Source organism: Phalacrocorax carbo, chromosome 2, assembly GCF_963921805.1.
Source record: "Phalacrocorax carbo chromosome 2, bPhaCar2.1, whole genome shotgun sequence".
In the NCBI taxonomy this organism is placed as follows: domain Eukaryota; kingdom Metazoa; phylum Chordata; class Aves; order Suliformes; family Phalacrocoracidae; genus Phalacrocorax; species Phalacrocorax carbo.
This window is the reverse complement of record NC_087514.1, coordinates 66,145,467-66,172,668: the sequence shown is the minus strand read 5'-3', so window position 1 is coordinate 66,172,668 and position 27,202 is coordinate 66,145,467. Positions and strand designations below refer to the sequence as shown.

At 45.9% G+C, this 27,202-nt stretch overlaps 1 protein-coding gene across 4 annotated transcripts in view; it reads left to right on the top strand.

Moving 5' to 3' along the window:
- Positions 1 to 17,156: 17,156 nt before the first annotated feature.
- Positions 17,157 to 27,202, top strand: part of RIPOR2 (RHO family interacting cell polarization regulator 2) — a 70,211-nt gene continuing 60,165 nt past the window's right edge. For all 4 annotated transcript variants that reach the window (XM_064443138.1, XM_064443137.1, XM_064443141.1 and 1 more), the window contains exon 1: positions 17,157 to 17,288. In XM_064443138.1, the coding sequence (XP_064299208.1) occupies positions 17,228 to 17,288 (61 nt within the window). In that variant the 5' untranslated portion in view covers positions 17,157 to 17,227. The remainder of the gene's footprint in view (positions 17,289 to 27,202) is intronic.

The following is a 27,202-nucleotide window of genomic DNA, read 5'->3' as shown; positions in this document are numbered from 1 at the left end:
GCGCCAGGCTGGGGGACCAGGAGCAGCTGTGCCTTGGTTTCAGCAAGGAATCCATTCACCCACAGGAATCATCCTGCTGCCCACCCAGCTGGGGTCCCAGAGCCAGCCACCCTGCAGCAAGCGCGTCTGGCCAAGCCACCGCATTTACCCATCGGCACAAGCCCAGCAGTTTCTGCTCTGCAGCCCATTAATCTCGTAAAGTTGAGGGTACGATATGAAATCGCAGCATTCATTTCACTTCAGAAAGAGGATGTTTGACTCAAAACGGTAACTGTTTTTGACATGTGGATATATTTGTTTCCTGAATCAATCTTTGTTCTTCCGTTATCCCTTTGACAAGTGGCTGTCAACAAGGAATTTGGGGGAAAGGCTTGAGGTTATTGCACATAAAGGTTTCCTAAATGCCTTGCTCAAGAAAAGTAAGGAAAAAATCCCTAGTCGATATATTTCCTTTAAAATGTACCTTAATTCAACATATTTGCTAAAAGGTAAATATCACGTTGATGTTTGGTCTTAAACAGCAGCAGGACAGAGTTGGGTTAGGCTTTAGGCAGCCTTTTCTAGGCTGGAGACCATGGAGCAGTGGGACAGGCTGCCAGTGAAGGCTCAGCTGCCCATCACCTGAGGACTTAGAAAACAATTTAGCCAATATCTGTCTAGAGTGGTCTTGTCTTGGGGCAGGAGAATGAACTTCTGCGGATCTCTTCCAGCCCTATTTTAATTTTCTTTTAATTTCTACACTTCATGATGTAGAACACACCCTGTGATTTGCATAAGGTGACCGAACACATAATGGAATAATTTGTAATGATTTTATTGTGTCATCTTTCAACATTTTTCCTGTTCTTCAAAGACTGACTTACTGTCAGGAGGAGTAAAGTTTTTTCCATGTGGCAGAGGACTTGTTGTCAGACAGAGAACTCCTGGCAATTGCGCTACCAGAGATGACACTCAACCACGGTCAGGTGCCGGTAGCTTCAGCAAGAAATCATTCTCTTCCATTTGCTGCTGCAGATTTGTCTGATGACTGTGGGTAAACATTTTCCTGGTCTGTGCCTGAGTTTTCTCAACTCTCAAATGTTCATGAGAGAGTTATGTGGCTGCTGAGTGTTTGCTGGTGAAATGGGCCTTACCAGCTCCACACATGACCACAGTTTTCAGATTGAGTGGAAATTACACCTGATGGTAATTTCTGACTCTACCAGAAGTTGCTTAACTTCACTGAGCTGGTTTTGCAAGATACAAAATTTCCTGTCAGAAAGTCACTGGGGATCTTCCCCAAGAAAGACATTTTCAACTTAGGTTAACTCTAATTTTCATTTAGGATTTCAGCATCTCTCTCTGGCAGGAAGTGGCTCTCCGATGTCTCCCACCCAGCTGCCAGCTCTCAGCTGGGCCAGAGGCCTTATTTTTAGATGATGCCACATGACTAGTTCTCCAAAATCTTTCCTTTCTTGTCCCTTTTCTCTTCTTTCTTTCCCTCAGGGGAAAAATCTGGCACAGATGTACCCACAGCTTAGCTGGGGTACCCGTGGCTCTTCTGTGTCATTCTGTAACCCTGTCACTTACCTATAAATTGTCTTCTTGACAGCCATGTTTCCAGCCCATCATCAGATTAAGTGACTGCATAGCCAGTACAAGCTGGTGTTTGGCTAACTAGAGTGCACTACCATAAGAAGCTGTGCTCACAGTTTTCCTCTGCTGGGATGCTCCCCTTGCCCATGAGTCTGCAGAGCTGTCGGCAGTGCTCGTAGCCTCCACCCAAGGTGCCGTCACTCACAGGGCTGCATAGCCAGGGCATTAGCAAAGCTCTACCAAACTCCCAACTGTGAGAGCAGGGCATGGTGATTTCACAGGATTTGCATTCACTCTCCAGCATATTGGATTTGTCACAGGCAGAAACAAAACCCTGAGTGAGAATGTTCCCAAACCAGGTGATTTTGATCTCTACATTGCCTGCACCCAAACATAATGTCTTCTAACATTTCATTTGGATTTGAGTACTAGATAGTAGACAGGAAAACAAACCCAGGTCTTTAAGGTAAGGCTTAGATTAAATCCTTCATTTACACGGTGCAGATTTTATCTCCTAAATATTTGATTTTATCCCTTAAATGCATACTTCCTGTCTCTTTGTTTTGCAAGTGATGAGAACAGATCTAGTCTAGCAACTGTATATCTTCTGAACAGATCACACTGTATGCTTGTTCTGGCAATCATTGCTTTCTGGATGGAGGAAATGAAAGAAATCAAGTTTTCTACCATCTCAGTGATAAGAGAAATGTGATACCTTCATTGCCTACGCAAGCAGAGAGTTTCTTTTTAATCACGTAGTACTAAAAGCAAATGAGTCTACCTCCAGATCTCCTACCATGGATTCATAACACCTCCCACATCCATCACATAGAATAATGAATCAATAATGTATGAAAAATGCCTCCTAGTTATGAGTGACATCCTTATTAAAGGAACACATAGCATTTCAGACTGAGGAAATCTGAGGAAACTCACTGAGATGAGTTCTAAAATAGCTGCCATAAAAATTCACAGAAGGCTGGTATGAAATAGAGATGGCTTTTTCCCACTAGAAACATGGCTGGGCTATTAGCAACATGGAAAAAAACTACTATAACTATTACAGAAACAGCAGGAGTAAGAGCCAGCCAGTACTGTGAGAGCACCTCGGCTGCCGCTTCACTCCCAGCACTGCCAGTAGATTAACTGGGCGATGGGTGTGAGTTCACCCTGTTCCTGCAGCCACTTCAGTTCTTGCTGCGAGGCAGCCACCCGGCTGCTGCCCATCAGTCACCGAGTAGTTAGGCCCTTTATTACTGCATTTTAATTACAGTATTCTCAGCAAAGGGGAACCTCCCCATCTCTAATTTCCACACCCTCTGGATAAACCAGTAAGGAGATGCCAACCTCATGTGAAATCTTCCTGGCTTTAACCTCAACAGAGGCACCAGGAGCTGGTGCACCTGGCTTTTATTGGTATTTTTAGGTTTGGCCTGGGGGTTACACAGCTGGCTTTCTTTTGCCTCTTTGCAGCCCCTTAGATGATGAGCGGGTCTGCCCCTCTGCAAGTATTGCTGATGGCTGGTCTGGTGGGGCAGAACCAAAGAAGGGTACTGCAAGGAGATGCTGCGTGCACAAGCAAAGGCTTCCATGTGGGTTGCAGCTGTCAACCTGCTGCTGAGCTACTGCCTTATCAGGGTTTGCTAGGAATGACACTAAAAACCCAGTTGCAAAAGAAAACTACATTAATGTGCTGTGTAAGGTTATTAATTGATATGCTGTTGGGTTTTGAGCAGTGAAACGAATAAATACAATTTAAAAAAAAGATTTAGTATAGGTGGTTTACATGTCATTCAGTCAGAATCCTATACTCCTTTATATGCAGAAAAGTAATCGTTGTAACGAGCTCTGTAGTGCTTTCCTTGTTCATGAAGGTTTTTGTGTCTTTAGAAAATCTCTCCTCTTTTGTTGGTTCATGTCTTAAACTGGCTATGCCATATAGGCATCTTATCGTCCTGACACAAGCATAACTGCCTCACTGCTGTCTGACACCCAAAGTGCTCATGAAAAGAGGTATTGGTCCCCAGCTAGAGTTATTTGAGTTATTTGTCCAAAGATCGAGTCCTTCATGAGCTTCTATTTGTATTTCGATAATTCATCAAAGGAATTATTTAGCTGTTCACAACACATGCAAAGTAGCTGCAATGTATCAACTCTTCCTGCCTTAACACATTTTAAATACTATTTCCTAACTACCGGTTGGCCGTATATGAGAAGGGAGTGACACCACAAAGGAGCAAAGAGCTCACTGCGTGTGGGAACGAGTGGGACGATCCTCCGGGCTGCTGCAATTCTGACACTTTGGCAGACCATTTCTAGTCACAAAATGAGAGGAAAGGACTGAAAAGGGATCTGCTGCTTGGTGGAGTCTGTACTTCCATTACTGAGAAATAGCACTGAAAATTGTATTTGCCTCTGAATGGAGTCAGGATGTCACTGCATGGGATCAGCTCATGTTGGCTGAGCCTCGCTCAAAACAGGCTTTGTATTGATTCGTCTCAGATTTTCACTTACATACTGTGAGAATCCAAAAGAATTTTTTATGTTTTTCTGGTTGAAATAAAATCTTCTCCTTGCTGAAAATTATTTATTGAGTGTTCTGCTGCTTTATAATATATTTATGTGCTGTTGGGAACTTCCCCCATTTTAGAGTACAGAAAGCATCATCTCAAGCACAGCTCAGGCAAGAGGAGTTCCCAGCTCTGCCTTGCCATGCCTTTCCTCCAGGTAGTTCAGGAATCAATGCTACCCATAGACAGTGCTATTATGCCTGGTACCAGAGCTTCTGACCGTTGGCTATAAAACAGAAGAAAACCCTGATGTTCAGGATGGGCTGCTACTCTTACATAAAGCATGTTGGTCAAAGGGCTTTCCTCAAATTCAGGTTAAGTGAATGCTATGCAAGGAGCTATATTCCATTTTCTGCTGAGGTTCATGGCTGGGCTCATGCCCACAGCAAGAGTGCCCTTCCCAGGTCTATCTGCCAGCATATGGCTATCTACCATAGCTTTCTTATTCTCTCTTCCTGTCCCCAAAGGGACAAGTGTGTGCAGTGGAGTGGGTTTTTTTTTTTGTGACCTCTTTGCTTCTGGCTTGTGGGTTTTTCTTTAAATGAATGCAATTATGCTGGGGTGTGTGTGTTAGGAAAGGCCAGCTAATGAAGAGGAAGCTCGCCAGGTTTGCAGTAGTCCTCTCCACCAGCATGGGACAGCTGCTGAAGAACCTGCGTCCCTGTCTCAGACAAGTTTTGCTCTGCTCATCGGGCTGAGGATCAAGCAACGGAGGGGTGAGAGTTCACCCACAGTCAGATCTGAAAGGTGGAGGCTGTCCTGGGCAGCACAGCTTTGCTCTGCCTTCCCTGTTCTCAGAAAACAGACCTTGAGCAAGCAAGGGTTGCTTACCCTTGCTTGCTCAAGCTCATTAGGGCCAGGCAGAGTCGGCTGGCTGTGACTGAGGGTAAGGCTGAGGCAAAGGAACCAGAGAGCATGGGCTAAAAGCTCAGTGTATTGCTGTTCTGGTAGCTCCTGAGAGAGAGAAAAGCAATTAATAAAGTAAAACCCATAAATTCACAGGGCTGGGTCAGTCCTTCTGTTGCTGTTATGCCATTAACATATTTTGTGATCCTCCTACACTGAGTTACTTCCTTCTCATACTTAACCTTGACCACTAAGGAAAAAAAATAATCTGGCAACTTCAAATTTGGTGATTCATTCCACAAGTTATTGCATCTTCTAAAATGCAATCTACTCTAAAGGCTTAATTGCAGGCTTATTGCCTGCCTGAAAAGTTTAGTTTTGGCCTTGAAAATAGAAATAGCCTTACTGGGGCATCCTTACAGAGCTAGGCCTGCAAGCACAGAAGTGATGGATTGCTGACCTAACTGCTAAAGTAAGCGGGGACTAGGGGGATTTCATTACAACCTTCAAGACAAGACCATTTGCCTTGCTTTAATCGATCACAAGTCCCCAGACTGGGCGGCAGGGACAAGTGGGCACTCTGGGAAGAGGTGTTTGCATGGGTTGGCAGCGTCCCAGCCTTGTGGAGCAAGAAGAGAAGTCAGGCTGTCAGTTGGACAAGGCACTTGGAGGGCAAATCCCAATAAATGTAAAGAAGAGAAAAAAAATCTTTGGAGATTTCTGCTTCCTAAACCCTTGTGTGAGGAGGCTCACAGGTATTTCCTTCCCGCCTCCACTATGCTGCCACCCCAACAACATCCTCCCTCACAGTGATGCCACACCTTGTCTGCTCCATTCATTGGCTGTGAGTTGGAACAGCAAATGTTTTGGGTGGAAATAACATTGCTTGGCTGCTAAGAGAAAAAAAAATCATCATTTGCTCTTAGGAAGGAAAACACAGCAAAAGCAGAGGGCTTGGACTCAACTCAGTTCTTTATTCAAGACACAAGCCCTGAATATCAGTTAATGAGTGTAACTAGGTTTGGTTCATGGCCAGCTATGTACGCCTGGCTGTGTTTCAGCTGGGGGGCTTTGCCTGCTCACCCTGGGTGTAGGCCCTGCACAGGAGGCTTGTGGCGCTGGAGGAGATCACCCCACGTTTCCCGCAGCAGCCTCTGGTTTCACAAACAGCTTCCCAGGCACCACTGGCCACACCTGGAAACCCTAACATAAATTTGTCTGCCTAGCATCTTTTTTAGCTCCTTCTAAGTCTTAAATTTACTGAAAAGACTTGCCAGCAAGATTTGAAGACCAGATTGAGATTAATTTAAAATTTGGCTGACGAAAGAAGGCTCAGGCAGAGCCAGCGCTGCACTGAATATGTCACCAGCTGCCTTTCTTCTCTGCTCTGCTCCAAAAGACAGTCTATCTACTTCAAACAGGCAGCCTTCATTTTCCACCTTTCTCAGATGTTTTTGAGCAACCTGTTTTCACTGGAGAGCAGTCCATGGGGGTTGGAGGTTTCTTACTTTGAAAATGTGAGACCTTCTGGGCATCAGCTACCAGGAGAGCATCAGTCACCAAAAGCAGGCAGTTTTGGACTGTTACGAAAGCTGCTGCGGAGGCAATTCTCCATGGGGAGGAGAAAGGTTCAGAAATTGTTCTCAGCCAGCTTGGTCCACACGGTGAAGCCCTTGTGAAAAGGAAACAGGCTTCCTGCGTGTCAGTTTTGACATCGCCGTCCTGTTTCTTGCCTGTATTTCAGCATGCTAATTGCTTGGAAAGGTGGGGGGTAAAAGATCTTATACTTAGATCTTTGTGTAGGTGCTGTTGCTAAGATGCATGATGAAAAAAAAACCCATAAAACCTTTTTTCTTTTGACTTTGTATTTTATCCCCATCCTGGCCAGCCCCTGCAGAGGAGCAGGGAGGAGGGGTACCGCCCCCATCCCCCACGAGCTCGGGGTCCAGCGAGAGGGCAGGGTGCCGTGGCAGGGGACAGGCATCCAGTGGGAGGCATGGAGAGGCTCTGCCTCACACTGCAGTGGTGGCAAAGGTGAGCTGCTGTGTGCTGGGCAGTGCCCGCTGCTGCCCACTGAGCCAGCCCGTGCCTGGGCTCCTCAGACCCAGCCACCCTCCCTGGGAGGTAGCATCATTCTGCCTGTCTCCAAAACTGGGTGGGCAGCATGAAGTCAGTTTGAGATAAAATATAGCCTCTCCCCCACCCCCCCAAGCTTTTTCACAGACTGTAGCACTGTCTGTGCAGAAAGCATGAAGTAGGGCATGCCGGTGTGTCTACCACAATAGCTGCTTTGCCACTCACTGTAGGCTGCTGCTTTGCTATCACCAATTTCTTGTCTCTTCTGCAATAGCAAAGCCTGTACCGAGGCTGTTCGAACAACCACAGCACCATTCCATACTAGAGCAGAGTCTGCCCGTGGGATACGCTGGTTTGTTTCTGGTTTTCCTTTTCACCAGCCCATGTTATTTTCTATCAGCCATGAATATTATTTCTGAACTGCCTGTTCAGAAAAATACTAAAACTCTTTAACACTTGTACTTCAGACTGAGCCATTTTTTATTTGCTTTGAGAAGCTAACTCCATGTTCCACTGCTGTTTAGGAAAGCCTCTCACTAGCCTCAAATTGTGTGTGTGTGTGGGGTGGTCTCTACACAAGAGTTAAGCTTGCTAGAGAAAGAAAATTCAGGAGATGCAAACAGGAAAAAAGTAATAGCGTAGAGTGTCACATTTTGCTGAAACTCTTGTTGCTATTTTTATTTTTCTGTATCGTTAGGCTCTCTCTGAAGTAGCTCTCTCAGCAAACAAGGCTAGGATGAAAGACAGGCTGATTAACAAAATCAAGGCTGCTGAAGAAACACTGATGCAGTGGGTGGTGATCTTTTCCTGAGCCAGCTAAGTATTAGTACAGCAATGCAGCAGGAGGGAACCAAAATCCTTGCCATGTGCAGTCAGTGGAAGGCTTTAGGTACTTCATGAGTGAAATTTTTTCAGGATACCATGGTCAACAGCAGCCAGTTTACATACACGCTGATCCATCATTTGAAGGTGAGGGGTTTCTTCACTTCCTGTCTTAAACTACTATACCTTTGTGGGGTAAAGAATTGCAGATGCATGTAAATGTTTGCAGGGATTTCCTCCTTCTAAGATGGTCTACAAATATTATCATTGCTTGTCCACCCAGCTGCCAGAATTTCTTCGTGGAAGATATTATTGTAGCTCTTCACTTCTCTCTTTTGATGGGCCCCAAATCCACGTCCTTTCTTTTGACCTTCTGTGCTTTGCAGGGAAGGGAGAAGTGTTACTCTTCAGTTAAAAGCAACCAAAAATACAAATGCCAAATCATTCTGCTGTGGTCATTACACTGCTTCTGAGCTGCTAATCATTTCAACAGATTGCAAAAGGTGAGACACTGTGCTAAAAAGAGAAAATCTATAAGTTATCTTTTCTACTTGATAGGAATAAAAATGAAGCAATCCCTCCAGGAGGGCTATTACCAGCCCTGTGCACATCCAGCCCCCGCGCATGCCCTGTATCGCTTGCTCAAGGAGGAAGGCAAGCAGGGTGGGGATCCCTTGCAGTGAGATTTCCTTTACCGCAAGTTCCGTTCTCAGCTATGCTTTTATTCTAGGGCTTCAGCAAAAGCAGAAGTAAATCCTGCTGTCGCAATTATTTGGAGAACTCGATCCCAGAGTGGCATCGATGTACCAAGAGGTTGCAAATACAAAGCGGGGACATGTTTCAGAAAAAGTTCTCGAAACACTGCCTGAAAGCCAGAAGAGAATAGGCCCAACTCAGCACCACATCCTTAACAAAAAAAGTTCTCTTCTGCTATGACATGCAAAACAGGCAATATAAGAGAGTCTTTCCCTCCTTCAGAACCGTTTGTTTATTTTTCTATAACCAAGATGCTCTGGTTTTAATACAACCCCACAACTAACTGTACCATGGTCACCTGTAGTGCATGGGTCAGAAAAAGCAGCTGGCGAAGGTTCAAAAGCTTGAGTGTTGCTATTGCCAATAAGCTTGGGCTTAAATGCTCAGACCCCCTGGGACCTTAGTACCAGGTGTGAGGACACATGGCCTGGGAGAGAGCACCTAAGTCAGGACCAGTATCAGCAAAGGTTTTACAGAAACCAGTTTGGGATAGAAACAAGACTACCTCCCTGGCATCCCCAGCCTGTGGTTTGCAGTTACCTGAGTGAGCTAGACTGAAATTATGCCTTCCTACAATGTAGAGGACGTTCAAGGTTTAGGGCTGTTCCAGCTCTTGCAAATATAGAGCCTGGCAGAGGAAACGCTGCCAGAGAGGACCTGTGGCATTAGAACCCTCTCTGTAACGTGGTTTGGAAGCAGAGGCATGGTCTGAATTTCATACTTCTGCCTGGAACATTATTTGCAGCAGCAATTCCTTATGTCTACCAGGCCCTGCTAAGTAGTGTTCCGCAAGAGAACTGCAAAATCACGTTAAACAGTAATTTATAGCATTTTAGGGAATGATTAAAAGAATGCATTGTGGGTGAGGGAAAAATGCTGAGGCTTGACAGTGTCCTGGTGATGGAAATGGCTAAGTCAGGCTGTCTTAGAGAAATGCACGTATGCTTCTTTTGCAGCTGCCCCAGGCAGGGTCTGAGCCATCTCACAACTGAAGCTGTCTGTCTTACCCACAGTTTGCAGGAATATGGGAGAATGTCTTCAAAAATTCCCTTGGCAGAGAAAAAAACCCACATTGTCTTGCAAAATGCCTGGGGCGGGTACTGTCAAGAACCATCTCACAGTGGCAGACCAAACGGTGTACTGGTTGGAGCTGGAAGAAGCAGAGAAGACTAGGGGAGAAGACCAGTTCCTGAACTACTTCCAGCAGCTGGAGAAACTGGAAACGGTGTACACAATGAAGACCAGTAAAGCCCCCAAAACTGAATAGTCTACAAACACAATTAATTTAATGTGAAGCAGAGGCATTCATCTACAGGGAACATTTGTTTGACAGTGTGACCTGGGAGTCTAAAATAAATGACCCAGGCTCCATTTCTAATAAATGACTCCATTTTTAATAGTCTACCTAGAGGGAAAGAAAAAGAACTTGTATCTTTAAGGAAATATCACTGAAAAATTGCTGTGAATAAACTTGCAATATACTTTGCCTGGGATGGAAGACATACAGCTGAACAATGAGATGAGTTTATTCCCTGTATTTCCTCCAATACCCACAAAAATTACTACTGGGGAAAAAAAATGTTTGATTAACAAATTCTATGGTAGAGAAAATTGGGAAAGTCTTGTGGCTTTGGCATAGGTATTAGAAGATGGTATAGACCTCTTTTGTCAATTTTAGGATTTGTTCAAGTTGGTAAAAAGATTATGTAATTGAAGCGTGACCCTTAGTAAGACATAAGGTTTCGATGCTTAGCAGGATTGAGTCTATTTGTTGATTATGCTGGGATAGCATCAGCTAGTTTGTGTGTTATTATGGTACGCAGACTGCTTCTCTTTAACAATTTATGCAAACAGTCTGAAATACTTTTGAGAGAAACCCATGGGATTTAATCATCAAAGGATGAAAATTCCACCGTCTATTCTTCACTGATGACAGTGACCTCACTGGATCACAGAGGAATAGGTGTGAAAATAACTACGAAGAAAGAATGAAGGCAAAAGCAACCAGATGTGAAGATTTACAGAGATGGTAGGGATACTTAAATTGGTTGAAAGAGCAAAGATATTCCCATCCCAGCCAAGAGCTGCTGGAATGTGCTGAACCCCTCAAGCAGTGGGACAACTTAGCACTCAGCTAAGTGTCACCAAGAAATAAATCCAACAAGTAGAATTCCAGCATTACTCAATAGCTGCTCCAGCAAAATAGCAATGAGTCTAACCTCAGGAGATCCCCTACTCCCACTGCCCTTCCCTGAGGCAGAATCATCTACTCTTATACTACTCCTGATAGCTACTTGTCTACTTTGTTCTTCAAAAGCTCTATGCATGCTTTGTAAGTTAAAGCAGCACTCTGATTCACTCAGCACTGACTCACCCAAGGATTCACTTTTGCTGCTTCCCTGTCTTGACTGTTAGAAAGTTTTTTTCCTAACTTGCTTCTTCCTAGTTTCTGCTAGTTTGCTATTTAATTTGCTTCTTAATTTACTTCCTTCATCCCGCAGCCTAAGTCCATGACTCCCTGTGCACCACAGAGGTGGAGAAGAGGGCTTGAGGACTGCATTTATCTCCTGCCTTGATCTTATCTTCCTCAAACAAAGTGGTTCCTGTTCCTCCTATCTTTTCCTTGATTTCCTGTTTTCTAGCCCTCTGAGCAGTCTTGTCACTCTCTCAGGACTGTCACCAAACAGTGACTATCTTCATTGAACTGAGATGACTGAAAGCTGCATCCTGCCTTGACAGAGGCCTTGCTAACCTCCACCACAGTGAGAGAATTACCTTGTGTCTTTGCTTTTGGTCACACCTGATGGCATGTTGCCTGCTGTTTTCAGGTGTTATGGCTGACTCACATTTGGCTGCCTCAAGCCTCTTTTCTGAAAAAAGTGCTACTTAAGCAGCCATGCCACAGCCTGCATTTATGAGGTTGATTATTCTTGCTTAAGCATAGTACTTCACAGCTCTCTCTCTGCATTTAATTTTTTCCAGACCACTTCTCCAGATTGTCAATATTAGCTTGAATTTTGATTCTGTCCTCCAGTGTAAGTACACTCCTGGGCAGCCTGATATCTGCAAAGTAATGAGTGTGATCATATCTATCTAGGAAATTAAAGGACATATTGAATAATACCAGATTCAAGGTTAATCCCTGCAAAAATCACATATCATAGAATCACAGTGTATCTCAAGTTGGAAGGGACACATAAGGATCATCGAGTCCAACTCTTTTGATAATGAACCGTTGGGAACTACTTACTGAGCACAATTTTCCAGATTATATGCATTCTGTAGGGATTGAATCTAGGCTGATTTGCTTCCTCTCTTTGAACTGGAATAGTATTTTGCTATGAGAAGGTAATGATTTACTTTCATTGGCCAAGTGATACCAGAATGAAGAATGGCATAAGAGAGCAGAAGAAAAAAGCCAAAGTCACCTCTGATGGGCCTGGTGGATATGCTAGGTGTTGCGGATTGCAGTGACACACCTGAATGGACACACATGTAACTCACCTCCAGGGCATGTGATGGGTTCAGAGCACATAACATGGCAGGGAATGTGGAGGGAGAGGGTACGGCACCAACAAGAGATGTGCTGTGGTTCCTGCTCACCTGCAATGTGTGTGTCTGCTGGGGCATCGACTGCAAGGCCACACGCAAACCTCTTCCCATGCCCCCAAACCAAGGTGTTTAAGATGGACTCAGGCACCAGCTGGGCTGGGGGAGCCAGTTTGCAGTGCTCCAGCCACCATGGCTTTTGCACAGCTCAAGTACATTGGGCTACATCCCAAACTGGCACCATAACCTCCCTGGCACAGAGTTCAATTTTCCCAGAGGGCAGCTCATACACCCAGCTCATCTCCACCGTCTAACACAATCCGGGGTTCCTCAGGAACCACTGTCCTCTCTGGGTGAACGGTTCCTGGAGCCTGCCCTTTTTTCAGGTCTCCAAAATATGCAGTGTGTGTTGTATAGCCTCACAAAGAATTGTGCACAGGGCTCCTAATGTCTGTGAAGCTGTGTGGAGTGAGTCATGTCTTCTACTTGTCTGGCCTGCTGACTCTCCTCCCAGACAGTCAGAGGGAGAATTTCTCCCAAGTTTTCTCTGGAACTGAATATCCCTACAAGCCTATTTTTTGGGTAAAAAAGTGTAAAAAGTTTAAGAGTTTGGCAAACAAAGAATTACATTAAGCTCAGTCAGTCACTGACACAGACTGTATAAACATAATCTAAGTCCCTGGAGTCCCTGAAACTTGCGAATGAGTTAACAGCCAGACAAGTTATTGTAATTCCATTCTTCAGGTTTCTGAGGAGGATGTTTACTAGGAGAACTGAAACTACAGCAATATCCAGAGCAAAACTTTTAAAAGTACTCCAAATCCATGTGAACGCTCTCTTTCCCAAACTGACTAGTAACCGGTGTCAACCATCTTTTCCTACATCCTCCTTCATGTGTCTCCACCTTAGGGTCATCTGCCCTTCTTTTATATCTTTTCCTCCTTGTTTCCATGTAGGTTATCCCCCTAAACACAATCTTCAGTCCCTAAATAGCCCCAGAACAAAGTAGGGCACTAACTAACCCTCTCATGCACAACTTGCTGTCTCTTGGGAATCCTCCTTGTGCTGGTGCAGGAGGTGAATAGGACAGAAGCTGTTTAAGACACCTCCCTTCTGCACCAGCATAGCAGGGCAGAAAACGGTCAGCTCATCTCTCCTGCTCCTTGTGGAGGTGTTGGTAATTTAAGGTAGGGGTGAACTAAAACAACTCCATCCAGCCCTGCTAAATGGCACAATTTTTTACCCTTCTTTTTCATAAAGCATGTCTTGGCTTTTAGTCCTGTGACTGAAAAGAAAACATCAGAACACTTGATTTTTCTCCTTGGCCAAAAATTCTAATGAAGTAAGTTGCAGGGGAAGAAGAAAGATTGGGGTGATTTAAAGGAGCTGTTCCTCATCTTGCTTGACCCGCCCTTGTTTTTGACATTTTCTCAGTCTCCCCCACTTTTTGTTGACAGGTTCTTAGAGGATGGGTGGTGGCTTTTTCTGAGAGCAGCATCAAATGTGGTTACATGAAAAACATGCATGTGAGAGCTTTGCAGTGACTACAAAATTGATTTATTTTTTTTTTGGTGTGGAGTGGGGTTTTATGAGCCAACAGGTGGAAAGAAAAGTTACTGTGTTTTGGAACAGCTCAACAAGGATGAGGTAAAAATACTTCTTGTGGGTACAGGGGGCAAAAAGAAGGCTGAAATGCTACAAAATAAAGCAGGGGGGAAACCACTTCACTAGGCTAGGTGGTTGAGATCAGTAAACAGCAAAGACACAGGCACGCAAACTGGCAGGGCAAAATTATGCTGCCCCAAATGCAAAGATGGGGCAGGCAGAAGGGGGGCCTAGGCATCCATGTGAGGTGGGATGTTTTTGTCCGTGTTAACTTACCCCGTCTCGAGGGAAAGAGCAGGGTGCTCCCCTGAGGGACAGGTTTCTGGAGGAACGTCTCATGCTGCGGGCAATGTAGGTGAGGCTGCCGTCAAGGGACGATGTGGCAAACGGGAACGAATCAAAGCGACTCCTCTTTGTGCATCTGCAATGGAGGCTGAGTCATTACCATTCATCACCACCCCGGCTGGTGTGTTCATTCTGGTGACAGTTGTTTTCGGGAGAGAGGACAGCTTTTGATGCCTTTTAATTCCCAAAAATAAAAGAAAAAAGGGCTGTGAAGGTAACATGCATCCGGAGAGGCTGACTGAAAACAGTGGGTAAGGAAATAACTTTAAGTCCCAGGGAAATGCAGCACAAAAGGGAGCTGCCGCAATATCCAGGGCAGCATGGCTTACCTCTTCGTGTTTCTGAAGGAAGCGATAAATGGCTAAAACTGCCCATGCTGGATTTGCAAATGAGCTTCTATTGCAGGGCAACACAGGAAAGTTAGCATTGCTGTTGCAGGGTACTTTCTCCAGGTTTCTTCCTGCTAGACTGGCTATGTATTTTGAGTCTTTTGCCTCCGTATGTGTAGTATTGCTAATCTTACTACTTATTCGAATCAAGCCCAAAAAAACTCCTCAGCAGGAACAGCAAAGCCTCTTCTGACCCACATCGGTCCTCAGAGACTGACATGCTCTGCAGCATCCATTGACTCTACAAGGGGCTCAAAATTTCTCCCATCCACCTCCTGCTGTTTCAAGGAAACGATACAGCTGCCCATTGCCAGGAGCCATTCTTGCCAGGAAGTTTTCACGCAAGAGACTCCCTGTGACTGCCTTTCTTTCAGCATTTCTCCTTTCCCTCACCCCCGGCAGTCTTCTCACATGTTGGCCCCAAAAGGCTCTGCAAGCTCAGCGGTTTCCATCTCTGACCCTGGGTGTGATTTAGGAGGCAGTTCCCAGAGAGGTGCTGTCCCTCTGTGTCAGCATCCCCTCCCTCCAGATCGATGCTTTTCCTCTGCAGCTTTTACGTCTCCGTCTTGTTATTCCTCTTCTTACACCTCTCTCCTTTTTCTTATTGATCCTTTCTTCTGCTCTGTTTCCCCTCATCACCCTGTAATGGTGTTACTTTCTTTTTAGCGCTCTCTTTGTCCATTCACTACCATGGCAGGAGGGCCTTACTGAGGCAGACGAACCCTTCTGTTGAGCGCAATAGGGTGCAGCTACCACCTAGTCAGAGGTGGTCCTTGCCTGAAGAAATCACTTCAAATAAGCAGGGCAGGAAAAAGGGTGAGGGGGCAAGTCTAGAAAGGTGAAGTGACTTCACCAAGCCTGCCCAGCGGGGCCAGAAACAAGTCCTCTCTCTTACCTGTTGGGCCAAACTGTCACCTTTACTCTGTGGGGACTTAAGCAAGTGTAATTCTAAAACAAAGCAAAGCAAGAGAGTCACCTCCTAGGAACAGAGTTCCTCAGGGAGTCTTGCTGCTGCAGCAGAGAAGCAACCAGGCAGTCAAGCCACACCGCCCTACCAAAAGCAAGTCCTAGGAGGCTCTTGGCGTTGGCCACATCCACCTAGGAAAACACAGCTTCCCAGCCCCAGCAAGGCAGCAGCCCCCAGGTTGCGGCAGCCGAGACGCCCAACGTGACAGCAAGGGAGATGCATGAGCTCTGTGGGATGCAATGGCACTTTCCAGGGACCGGGAGGCACCTTACCTCCTTTGCCCCCAGAGGAAGGCTGTGCTTGAGCTGGGAAGGGGATTTTCATCTTACTACAATGACCAAAGTGCTGCCGCAGGGTTTGCCACAGGAGCTAATGAACATGGCTCTAAGGCCTGGGCTGGGGTTAGCTCAGGTGCTCCAAATGAACCTGTCCCATCTTCTGTCTTGCCTTGTCTATCTGGACTAGTTCAAGTTGTGCGCTGCCTAGGAGACCAGCTGTCTCCATTTTCAGCCCTGCAGAAACCCACTGGTAGATCTTTATAAAAAAAAGCCATAATAATTAGAGATGATTAGAGATTACATCTGCTTGTGACTCATCTACTGGAAACTGTAGCAAACACCACTGCTGTGCTGGGAGTCTCGCTTTCAAGGGTGTGGCAACACATGCAATTACTAGGCTGAATAATCAAAACTCGGTACAGATTTACTGTCATTACACACTACCTTCTGATAACAGAGATGTGAGGGACCACTGCTGTTAGGCCCCACACCTGTATGTGCACATGACTGTCACCTGAGTGGTCCAATGAAGTCAGCAGGACTATGCAAGGCTCAGACATTACCTGAAGCCCGAATGTATTTTGTGCAAGTCTAGAGTAAGTTAGTCTGTAGGCATGGTCCTCTCATAAACTAAGAGACCAGTCAGGAGGGACTCAACTTGCTTTATCAGATTTAGAAAATGCACTCACTGAAGCGACCGGTGTGATGCAGAATTAGTATTGAGAGGGATATTAAAATAATATGCCTATTATTGACAGAAAACAAGTTTTACTTTGATGTTCTTATATTGTCTGCCTGATCATCAGGAAGGTACTTTGGTTTGGTAATGTACCAAAGATGGTGATTCAGGAAAGCCTAAGTGCAAGAATCATGTCCCTGCTAGTGCATCTGCCCTGGTGTCACCTGTGGCTTTTCAGCTTGTCCACATGTCCATTGTCATGGGTCACCCCAGCATGGGTGAGAATGTGCGGTCACTGCTGCCATGCTAAATAAAAAATAACATCTTGTGCAAACATGGCACTGAGAGAGCCCAGGGGGTTTACTCTGGTCAAACTGTCCCAGAAGCGAAAGCGAGCTGCTCTGCAGACCAAGCAGGGCGAGTTGTTCCCTCACTCTACCTCTGCCACCAGAAAGGATCCATATTCATATGCAAAACCCCTACACCCCAGGCTGACAGGGCATTTTGAGACCACCCAGCGTGCCTCTGCTCTCAAAATCAACTTCTCTCTCAGCGGTAAGGACAGCCCGCCTCAAAACTCATCTTAAAGGCTGTCCGTAAAAACAAGAAGCGGTGTTCACATGAATGAGACTATTTTCGTAAGTGCAGATGCGGAAGCTGTTACTACCAAAATGTTTAGGAAACTGGTGAAAGGAAATAGTCAAGCTCTAGTGTAGGAGCCAGTTCAAGCACTCAGCTCTGGCTGGTCCCCGAGCTGCGTCCTCGCCACAATGCAGCACACCCAAGAAGATCCGACTGCACTCGGAGAAGAAGATGATGCCTTTGGGGACGGTAAAGTCATCTTTTATTAAGCTAATCCTTCTCCTACTCAGACTAGAGACCGGTTTCTAGCTTGGGTGGTATTTCTCGGGTAATCTGAAGTTGCGTATGGGCTGCAAGGTCACAGGGTGATCAGACTTTCTTTTTCTTGTAAGAGAATAGAGAACAAAAGCACCCCAGATACAATAAAAATAACTTCCACACTAGTTCAGCAGCTTGCTTCCTCAGCAAGGAGGTTACTGCAGAAGAAGAAAGCTGGGGGTACACCAAGTGTGCTTTCTACAGCGGCTGAGCTATGCAAAGTAGCGCATTGGGCATTCAACACCGCAGGTGCAGTTGTTGCTAAAGTAGTAGGGGCTCTTTACAGGGGCTACAGGCGACTTGCTACTTAAATTATCTGAACAAAATTAGCCTCCTCCTCTCTGCAACAATCCAGGGCACAGAGCCAGTGCCATAGCTTCTTATCCCTAAAACTTTCTGCCAGAGCTTGATTCCTCACTGCTTGCATCCTGTGCCTCTGTTTATGCGTGTACTGAGCGTTACCCGGTCAAAATAGCAGAGGCAGATGAGACGACCCAGAGGAGGAGGAAGAATCTGGCCCACGGTGTCTAATTTCTGCCGTTGCTCACTGCTCCCCTTTGCACTCGAGCAGGGACCAGGGGGACAACTTGCTCATGCAAATCTTCTCCCGGCCCCCAACCCTCCTCGGTTTCCAAGGGAGTTGAAGGCACAAAGAGCTGCCTGGATCTGCTCCAAAGACTGTGAACCTTTAAACTCACTTTCAGTACAGCTTCAGCAAACCTCATTTAAACAAAGCTCAGCTGCGGTTGGTATGGAAAACTTAGCAGCGAATAGCGCCAGATCAAGTTATCTGAGCCTTAGTGAAAGGCAACAACACAGCAGAGAAAGCAGCTTCAGTAATGTACTGTCTGTATTCAGATACATTTCTCACATATATATGCCTCCCCTCCTCATCCTATGTCCCAGTCCGGGCTCAGAAGGGCAGTAGATTTGCAGAAAGGAGAGGTCAGAGCATTTGCATTCAGGAAAAAATCCTGATAGTCCAGGGAAGACCTGATGCCACTGGTCAAACCACCTGGCACTGAAAGTACCCTCTTGCACTCCTTGCATCCTGCCCTCACACAAGTGGATGCTGCTTCTCAGGATAACTCACTGGATATGGACATTTCTGAGTGCTTTGCAGAGCCAGTGGGATTTAGGCTTCCTTGCTGTTTCTGAAACCTCTAGTCTATGTTCTTAATCAGAAACGTAGGAGGGAAGGAGAGGAATGTGTGCAGGTTATTTGACGTTTATATTGCATTATCTGAAGGGAAAGATACAGTGCTTAAGAAATCCTTTCCAGCCTCTCAGCTAAGTTGTTTCTGGCAGGGCTGATCCAGCAACAGCTACAGAAGGCTGGCTTTTCAAAGGCAGGACAATTTTAAAATCCTCTCCATGACCCTGCTTGGAGCAGGAGGTTGGACTAGATGACTTCCTGAGGTCCCTTCCCACCTGAGTTATCCTATGAGCCTATGAGCCAGTGACAGCCTCTTCAATTCATCTGTGTGTAACCAGGAACAAATCTACCCCAGCTGCTCTCTTGGCCAGAGGGTCTGTTGGCTCCCAGACCTGCCAGCTGGAAAGCCCAGACAACATAGGCACAGTACTAGCCTTCCCCTTGAGCTCCCTCTCCTCTCTCTTGAGCAGGTTAGCCGGCAAACATTAACTTTTTGGCTGCTATTTCTGGAGCACTGTTGACCCTGGACAACCCAGCGCACTCGCCAGGGCTGGGTGGGATCCGATCGGGGAGGAGCAGTGCCTGTTTCGGTCACAGGGCAGCCCCCACCCAGCTCACACTGCAGAGACCTAGGTGCCACCCAAAACATAGTTGCAGCTTTTCAGGCCAGATGGAGGCATTTGTCAGGTGCAGAGCTCTGACTCCCAGTGCAGCACAGACCACAGCTCTTAGGGTGTGGGCTTTTTTTGGTTTGTTTTCCACATCCGGTTTGATTTGGAAAGCGGTGGTGGCAGACCTCCCCTCCACCTTTTTATCTTGTCCCGATGGTTAGCTACTATCACAATTAAAGATGGCTAGATTTTACTTCTTCTAGTGTTGATTTGTCTAGCTTTTCTGGAGGTTGTTGCCCTCTTGTCCAGGAGAGCAAAGAACTCACTATTGCTTTTATATATATATAAAAATATATGTCTCATATAACTGTCCACAGACTGTATTCAGACCACTCTTGCCCTTTGCCAAGCAGGCTGTTATCTTTATATCACTGTTTCTTTATAAAATGCAAGTTTTATCCTTCTAAGAATTTTCATGGTTCTTCTTGGGTCCATCCCCTTGGAGATGGGGACACCAGCATGGAGCCCACCGCTCCGAAACTGTTACATCAGGAACAAATCCAGAAGTTATATGATCTGTTCACTCATACTTTATAAATACATACATACAAACATACATACATACGTGTATATATATGGATCAGTTCAAGGATGAGCTAATATATACAAGGACTTCTCAACTCTTTTTGGGTCCCAGCATTACACAAGGGTCTCCTCTTCATCATATTTTCCTTTATAATGCTCAAGTCTTTCAGCAACAAAATTTCTCAGAGCAGGGTCAACTCTATCCCATAATTATGGCCTATCATCTCCTTTGCTCCCAGCTATGCCCATACTAAAACCAGATATATCAGCTTGCTTTCTCAAGTAGCCTGTTCTCAGAGTGATTTACCAGTCCCCCAGACTTTGTGCCATCTGCATATTCAGTCCATCACTATTTAAAGTTCCCTTTCAGGTCACTGACATAAAAAGAGTTAAATTCTGTAGGGGTGGAACCCATCTGTGCAGGTCCTTGCTAGAAACTGGCATCCCTGATGATTCCTCAGCTGGGTTACGTCTCTCATTTGGACTTGGTTTGGACTCATTCAGCATGTCCCGAATGGACCTACTCCATTTCAAGTTTCTTAGTCAAGATCTCATGCAGTCCCAAGTCTTATTTCTTACAAAAGTTCAATTACACTAGCAACACAATTATTTTCTATAAAACCCTAATGAGTGCCACTGATTGTATTCCATCTCCTTTAATTTTGCTTATATGACTCCTAAATTAGCTATTCCATAAAGAGGCCAGGACCACTGACAGGCTATTGCACTGTTAGTGACACGTTAACTCATAGCTCTCTGGAAATCCTCTGGTGTTTCAAGTGTTTTTTAAAAACTCAGCAAAGAGCTCCTTGGACTGCTCTTTTCAAAGCTACAGTGTAAAAATTTCCTTTGGGAAATATAAAGGGGAAAAATATTTTCCCACTGATATAGACCATAATCTGGCACTGATAATTTCCCACATGCCAAAAAAACCATTCATTGAAAACTTCTGTATTTTCTGTAGCATCATTGATGATTCCACCATTTTCGTGTACTTGTGCTCCGATAGCAATGTTTTTCCTTACCATACACTGACATTCCAAGTCACAGAGCTGGGTGTGACAAAGTATACTATATACATCTTCATAAAAAATCAGGCTGACCCTTGCAATAGGTATTCAAAGCTTGAAAATTATCATCCTCATAGAAAATCAGTTAGCTAATTTTCTTGTTTTCTAATAACAGTCTTGTGCTATCTCCTTCAAAGGATCTGCAGAGACTTGGCGAATTACTGTGCTTAGGTTCAGTGAAGCACAACTCCCCCTCCTCTGCAACACCGCCATCGTTTACCAGTGCACAGCTGTAGTATGCAAAAGTTTAGAGAAGGAACTATTTTAGCCTCTTGAAAGTACAGGCAGTGATATGTTTCGTTTCTTTTATGGCCTTACTGACTGTGTTAATTCAAGGCAAGTGACTTCAGTTAGTCCTACATACGGTCAAAACACCTACTTTGGGGAAAACGCTTTTTAATTTTTAGCGACTCTAAGTGCCTGAGATTCTGAAGTTGTATTTCATTAAAAAGAAATCACTTCCACTAGCACAAGGCTTCCCCTCAGCACTGCAGCCAAACAGGCATGTTTCTTTGGGTCTGTCTAAGCTGAGGAGCCAAGAAGGCTCCTATAGCTCCCAGGCCCAGGGAGGGAGGGAGATCTGGGCACGAGTCAGCTCTCTTGGCAGACCCTGGTTTCCCCTGGGAGGAGAGCTGAGCACTCACACAGAGGCATGATGCCACTGCCACAGCACAGCCTCGGATGGGAGCCGTGGGATTGGCACAGCAGGAGCTCCTAGATCAATGCAGGCACATCTATGCACATAGTTTGCGAACACCCAGCAAACACGTCAAGCATATGGGTCCAGGCATTTTGTTAGCAGTGATCAACATATCCAAACTGAGATCGCACAGGAGAAATAGAAATTAGGCTGTTATATATTGCAGATATTTTCATAAAGTCGCTCCACGCCAACCTCTCCTCCCATCTCCGCCTCCCATCTCCAGTATGTGCCCTCTGGTTGTGCCCGTGGTAACCATGACCTGCCTCAGGTCCAACACAAAATCCCATCCGTGTTTCCAAAGTATGGGGAAAAAGAGCAAAGCAGTCATTTTCATAGTATTCAGTAGGTAAGTGCGTGCTCCAGTTCAGTAGACCAGAGCCCCACTTTAGATGGTGCACTGCATGTTGTCAGAGTCCCAGGGCCCTCTCCTTGCCCAGGACTGACATGCTGCTAGGGCACACAGACATGCTCCAGCACTGCCACCCATCAAGGCTCCCAGCAGAACAGTAACCGCATCGAACTTTTAACGTGCGTGTCAAAAACGTACCAGATGCCTTTACATCCTTGTAAAGCCTGCCTGCCCTTTTTAAGAGAGAGAAGAGTTTTAGCTCTGGGGTTTGGGATCAGCTTTGAGGCTTAGCTGAAATGAAAGGTAGCTGCTGCTCATGGTTATGGGTACCGCCTGGTGTATTGTAACATTGCTGCTAATGTTAGGGAAAAATGAGGATAATGTCTTGGATGTTAATTTAAAGTTGAGACATGCTCTTTATTCAGCAACAGCTCAGGTTAAGCAACCTTCCTCTTCCCCTAAAGCAGTACAAGACACTATGCTTTCCTTGGACATACAGCTGCAATGACTTGTCTAGAAGTTACATGGAGAGACCAATGTCACAACTTGTCCATGACCCACTTCCAGAACCAGGCTTCTTTCCATGCTGTAGCTAGCCAGCCGTTCACCCACCACCGCCAGCCCTGCTTTGGTGAGAGCCAGTTCATGTATGCTCCCTCCCCACAGAGTGCATCGAGCTGATGCAACTTTAAGCAAATTATGTCTTCTAAGGGCGTCAGTATGGTATTCCAGCGGATGTGTACCTCAGAGATATACAGAGATACCGTTTACCTGTGTTTTAATCACAGAGTTTGACATGTCTACTTTTTCCAGCGTACAAGTGCCTAATATCTGCAAAGGCTGTAGTACAGATGAGTAGCCTTGCAATGTATTAAGCATGGGGGCTCCTTCTCCTTGACTGCTGGGAGACTATGGATCATTGTTCTGAAAACATTTACAGGTTCCACTAGCCCTACCTGTCCTTTCAGCTTATCTTGTGTTCCCAGCGACAGAGAATGCATGTGCCACACTCACTGCAGCCCAGAGTAAGTGAAGTCTCATCACTTCATCACCAAGGCAACAGTGTCTGCTTCAACCAGATAGATAGATTGTAGTAAGAGATGTTTGACCTATAAACTCAGATTGAAGCACCTTTCTCCAAGAACGTGGGCAGACCCACTTAGCATGCTGGACAAGAACAGTGTGGAAAAGAGGGTGTGCTCTTATAGAACATTTTTGCTTATTCCTGTTTACGCTAAATGCTTCGCTCACCTGCTTCTCGCAGCTGCTTCTTTTTGGTTGTGGTCCATGGGCAGATACAGAGTTATGCAGACGGGTGAGAGAGCTTTTTGTGGTCAGAGGAGGCAGTGTGAGGCACCGAACCCCAACCCAGGCGCCCCCACATCGACCCACCCACAGTGCTCCAGCCCCCCCAGTACTTCCAGCTGTCCTGGGCAGCTGGAGGGCTATTTTTAACAGGGCATTGCACTCCACAGTTGAAGCAGAAATGCTTGAGTCTATGAGGTCTGAAATTCAGAAAAGAAGTTTGAAATGAGAGACACTTTCTGCTTTGTTGTCTCCCTATTTTCATTAAAGATCTTTGATCTTTTTGGTTTTTCCTTTTCCGTGTCTTGAAGGCAACATATTTGGTTCGTATTTGTCGACAATATTTCTAGATCACTAATAATAACAACAGCAAGGGGAAAAAACAGGTCAGATAAACAAGTGGTATTTAACCAGCCGTCAGAGAAAAGAGGAAGGTACGTACAAGCCAGAAAGAAACCACTGATTAGGTGTGCTCGGGCCACCTTCTAGGCTTTCAAAACAAGTATCTCACCAAAGGTTGAAACAAGACTGCCTTCCTTTGCACCCTTTTTCCCCCTCCTGTTTTTAGACAGTGTCTTTACAAAGCTCCATGAAACACGAGCTTTTTGTCATCCAGTTCTATCATTAAAGTCACAAAATAAATGTGGCTTGGCTAGCATAAGCTGGTGGAATAAACAACTTCACCCCTTTAACAATTCGAGGCACGGCTCAGATGCCTCTGAAATGTGCTTCCGCCTGCCTGGATGCTAAAACCAAAGCCTTGTGGTTGGTGTATCAAGGGTGTGACAGTCACAAAATGACCGGGTCAGGAAGTGCAAAGTTAAAAGGGGAGGAGTGAAAACAGCCTGAGAACATGAATTAAAGAGAGAGAGGAGAGTAGTCAAGCACTTGTCAATGTCACAGAGGCACTAAGAAGTCAATGGTAGGATGATTTCTCCATGGTAGGATTTCTCCTACATCGCACCATCGCTTGAGGGGTAAGGGTTAATGTCAGGCCCCACAGAACTTTTAAGTCTTGATCTGGCACTCAAAAGCGGGGAAACGGTTTGAAGAGGGGTCCCACTGTGTCTGCCACCTAAGCAACCCTTCCTTGCTGCTGAAATTCACAGCTCAACCAACAGACATTCTCCTGAGAGGGGGTGTGTGTGCATTTGCACACCCAAAAAAGATCGGGTGGGGAGGGTGCAGGAAAACATTTATGCTGTGAAGAGCCACTGGTATTCTTGTGTCTTTGGCAACTGGATAACAGGTGAAGCAAAACTGCTATGTAAATCCTGAGCATAATAGGCTTAACACTGCATGACTTACAGGGGCTGGTGTTGGCTTACTCTGGTTTAATTGCAAGTAGTCTAGGAATTGGAAAGTTCAGAGACCCAGACCTTGTAAATGATGCCTGGAGTTTAAAGAGTTGGTAAAAGATGGAAAGACAAAATTGAGGTGGAAAGACAAAATTGAGGTGGAAAGACAAAAATGAGGTGGAAAGAAAGGAAGCCACAGAAAGAGAGAGAGGGAGGGAGAAAATAAAGTGGGATTTGGGGGAAAGTCAACCCAGCCCCTGCCTGAAAAAATGGCCGGAGATAAACACATCTGGCTGCACCCAAATCGGAGCAGTTCAAATCACCTCTATTCCAACCTTCTCAGATGGTTAGCGTCCTAGATCCTCAAGCTGGCTTCCTTAAGTTCCCCTTATAGTGAGTATGTGTGGGTGAGAAGGAGGGAGGGCAGGGGATGGCAACAAGGAGCCCTTCCAGGTGCCAGTTCAGAGCATGGAAATGGGGATCCTTTCTTTAATTCCTTTAATTAATTTCTTTAATTACCTGCTGTAAGAGCCTGGCTCTTTCCCTGACCACGGAAGTCCCCTTCTGCTAGCCTGGCAGCAGTGGGCACAAGTGTGGTTGGTGCCCGTATGGCAGCATGCACGTCCATAGGGGTGGCTGGTCCCCAGGCAGGGCGGCAGGAGGCAGGTCCACTGCAGGAGCCAGGTAGCCTCATTTTTGTGATAACGGGTCCCACATAGGAAGCCCTGCATCAACCTCTTACCATTAAAGTGATGTTCTGCTTGTACTTTGCCTCTAAACGGGACTCAGCAGCTAGGGTACTGTCTACACAAGTCCAGGATTAGGTTCCCCCAGTGCCCAATGGTACTTTTACTTTTGCCCATTAACTGCCAGGAAAACTGCCTACACTTGGTGCTGCCCTGCAGCACCACAGTGGGAGGAGCTCAGCGCCCAGGTTGCTCCTGCAGCATCAGTCGCCAGACGGTGCCAGGACAATGCCTGGCCTTTACTGCCCATATCACGATATCCCATAAGCCTGCCTATAATTAATAACAATCCATCCCATACAGAAGAAAAGACACTGAAAATACCCCAGCCCCACAAATACTCAACCCCACAATCCTCTCCCTGACCCAGGTGAAATGGCTGCCCTGGCACAGGGCAGCACAACCCAAAACCGCCCCAAAAACTCAGACAAAACTGTCTGAGGCATGTGTAGCATCGCACAAAAAGGCTTGCAACACCTCCACTTTCATCATGCCAGGCTCCTCTCAGGGCCAGCCCTGGCTTCCTGCCAGCCCCATGCCCTGCCCAAGGGGAAGTTGCCCACAGTGCGAGCTTTTGTGCAAGTGATCTTCTCTTCATGCCATGCAATACCGGAGTGAGAAGCTCCCCAGGCTCCCCTAATGAGCACGCCTATCGTTTGGGAATGGTGGTGGCCAAGCGGCAACCCAAGAACTTCCCTAGAGGGGTGTCAGAGCTACCTATGGCAGAAAAGAGAGGGACAGCCTCTCTGAGGGACTCGACAGGATGGCAATAAGTTCTGTGAATATATAGTCATTACCATAGACGTTTTCAAGGACTCCTGCAGGAGCCTTTTGGAGATGAGCTTATAAAATCTTACATCTTTGCCCTACGGCTTTCTGAAGCTTGTGATTAAGATGCCGGTGGCTAAAGATGCTGGCCAGCATTCAGGGTCCACAGCAGAAATGGAACTTCGTTGGTACCCTTCTCACTTGGTGGTAGCTTGGGGCAGTGGAAAAGCTCTGCTGTGAATGTGGATGCGACCTCTAAGGCATCGTGTCCATTTTAGCAGAGTGGTTGTGACTCTGTAGAAGTGCAGTTTGCCAACAGAGAGCTCCCTGTAAGTTTTGGAGTCTCGCTTGCTGGGTTCGCTCACTCAAGAAGGAAAAAGAAAAAGACAGGACAGGGCCCAGGTAATGTCATGGAGCTAACACAGGTAGCACTGAGCAAGTGAGATCTTTTTCTGCCTCAAATATTACCCGCTGACCAGAGGTCACTGAGGTTTCTTAATGGTGGTGACGTGAGGAGCAGAGAGAGCATAGCCCGCTTCCTCCAGGGATTCCTTGAGTTATGGGGTGGCATCTGGATAATCCATCTGATTTGTAAATCGAATGATTTGGGGAGTTTAGGTTACATCAGGACTGATAGATTGGGTCATAATATGCAGCCTTCACACTGAACTAACAGATTTCCTTTTGGAGAAAGGAGCGATTTTCTAGATGTAGATAGATTTGAAACTAGATAGCGTCTCCGAGATCCTCCTACAAACACATGCAAGGAGTGTCACACTAGCAATACTAGCATTCATTTAACAAGTTAAGCCCTGTTTTTATTGAGAAGGGTGGGAATGTTGAAAAGTGTCCATGTAAAAACATCCTGAAAGTGAAACGAAGCCACCCGAGGAGATGAGCCCTCCAGCACTGCTGAGTTCAGCTCTAGAGTTGGATGACGATAGTGTTTTTTTTTAATTTTCCCATGGAAAAGCAGGCAGCTCAGGAGGTCCTGATCTGCTCTGCCTCTCCCCGTCACTCTGGGGAGCTTCCTGCCCTTTCTATTCCTGATGCCGGTTGTGAGCCAAGGAAGAGTTAGCTTAATCAGCAACACCAGCCACTGATTAGTGCCAAGCTGTTGTCATTAATCACTTCAAAAATCACTGCGCTGAAAATAGTACCCAGGGTCAGATGTTCAGAAACTGGCGTGGTTTAACTGGTGTCATGTAACCCCAGCCACAAAGCCAAGCCACGCCTCTAAAGAAACAGTATTTC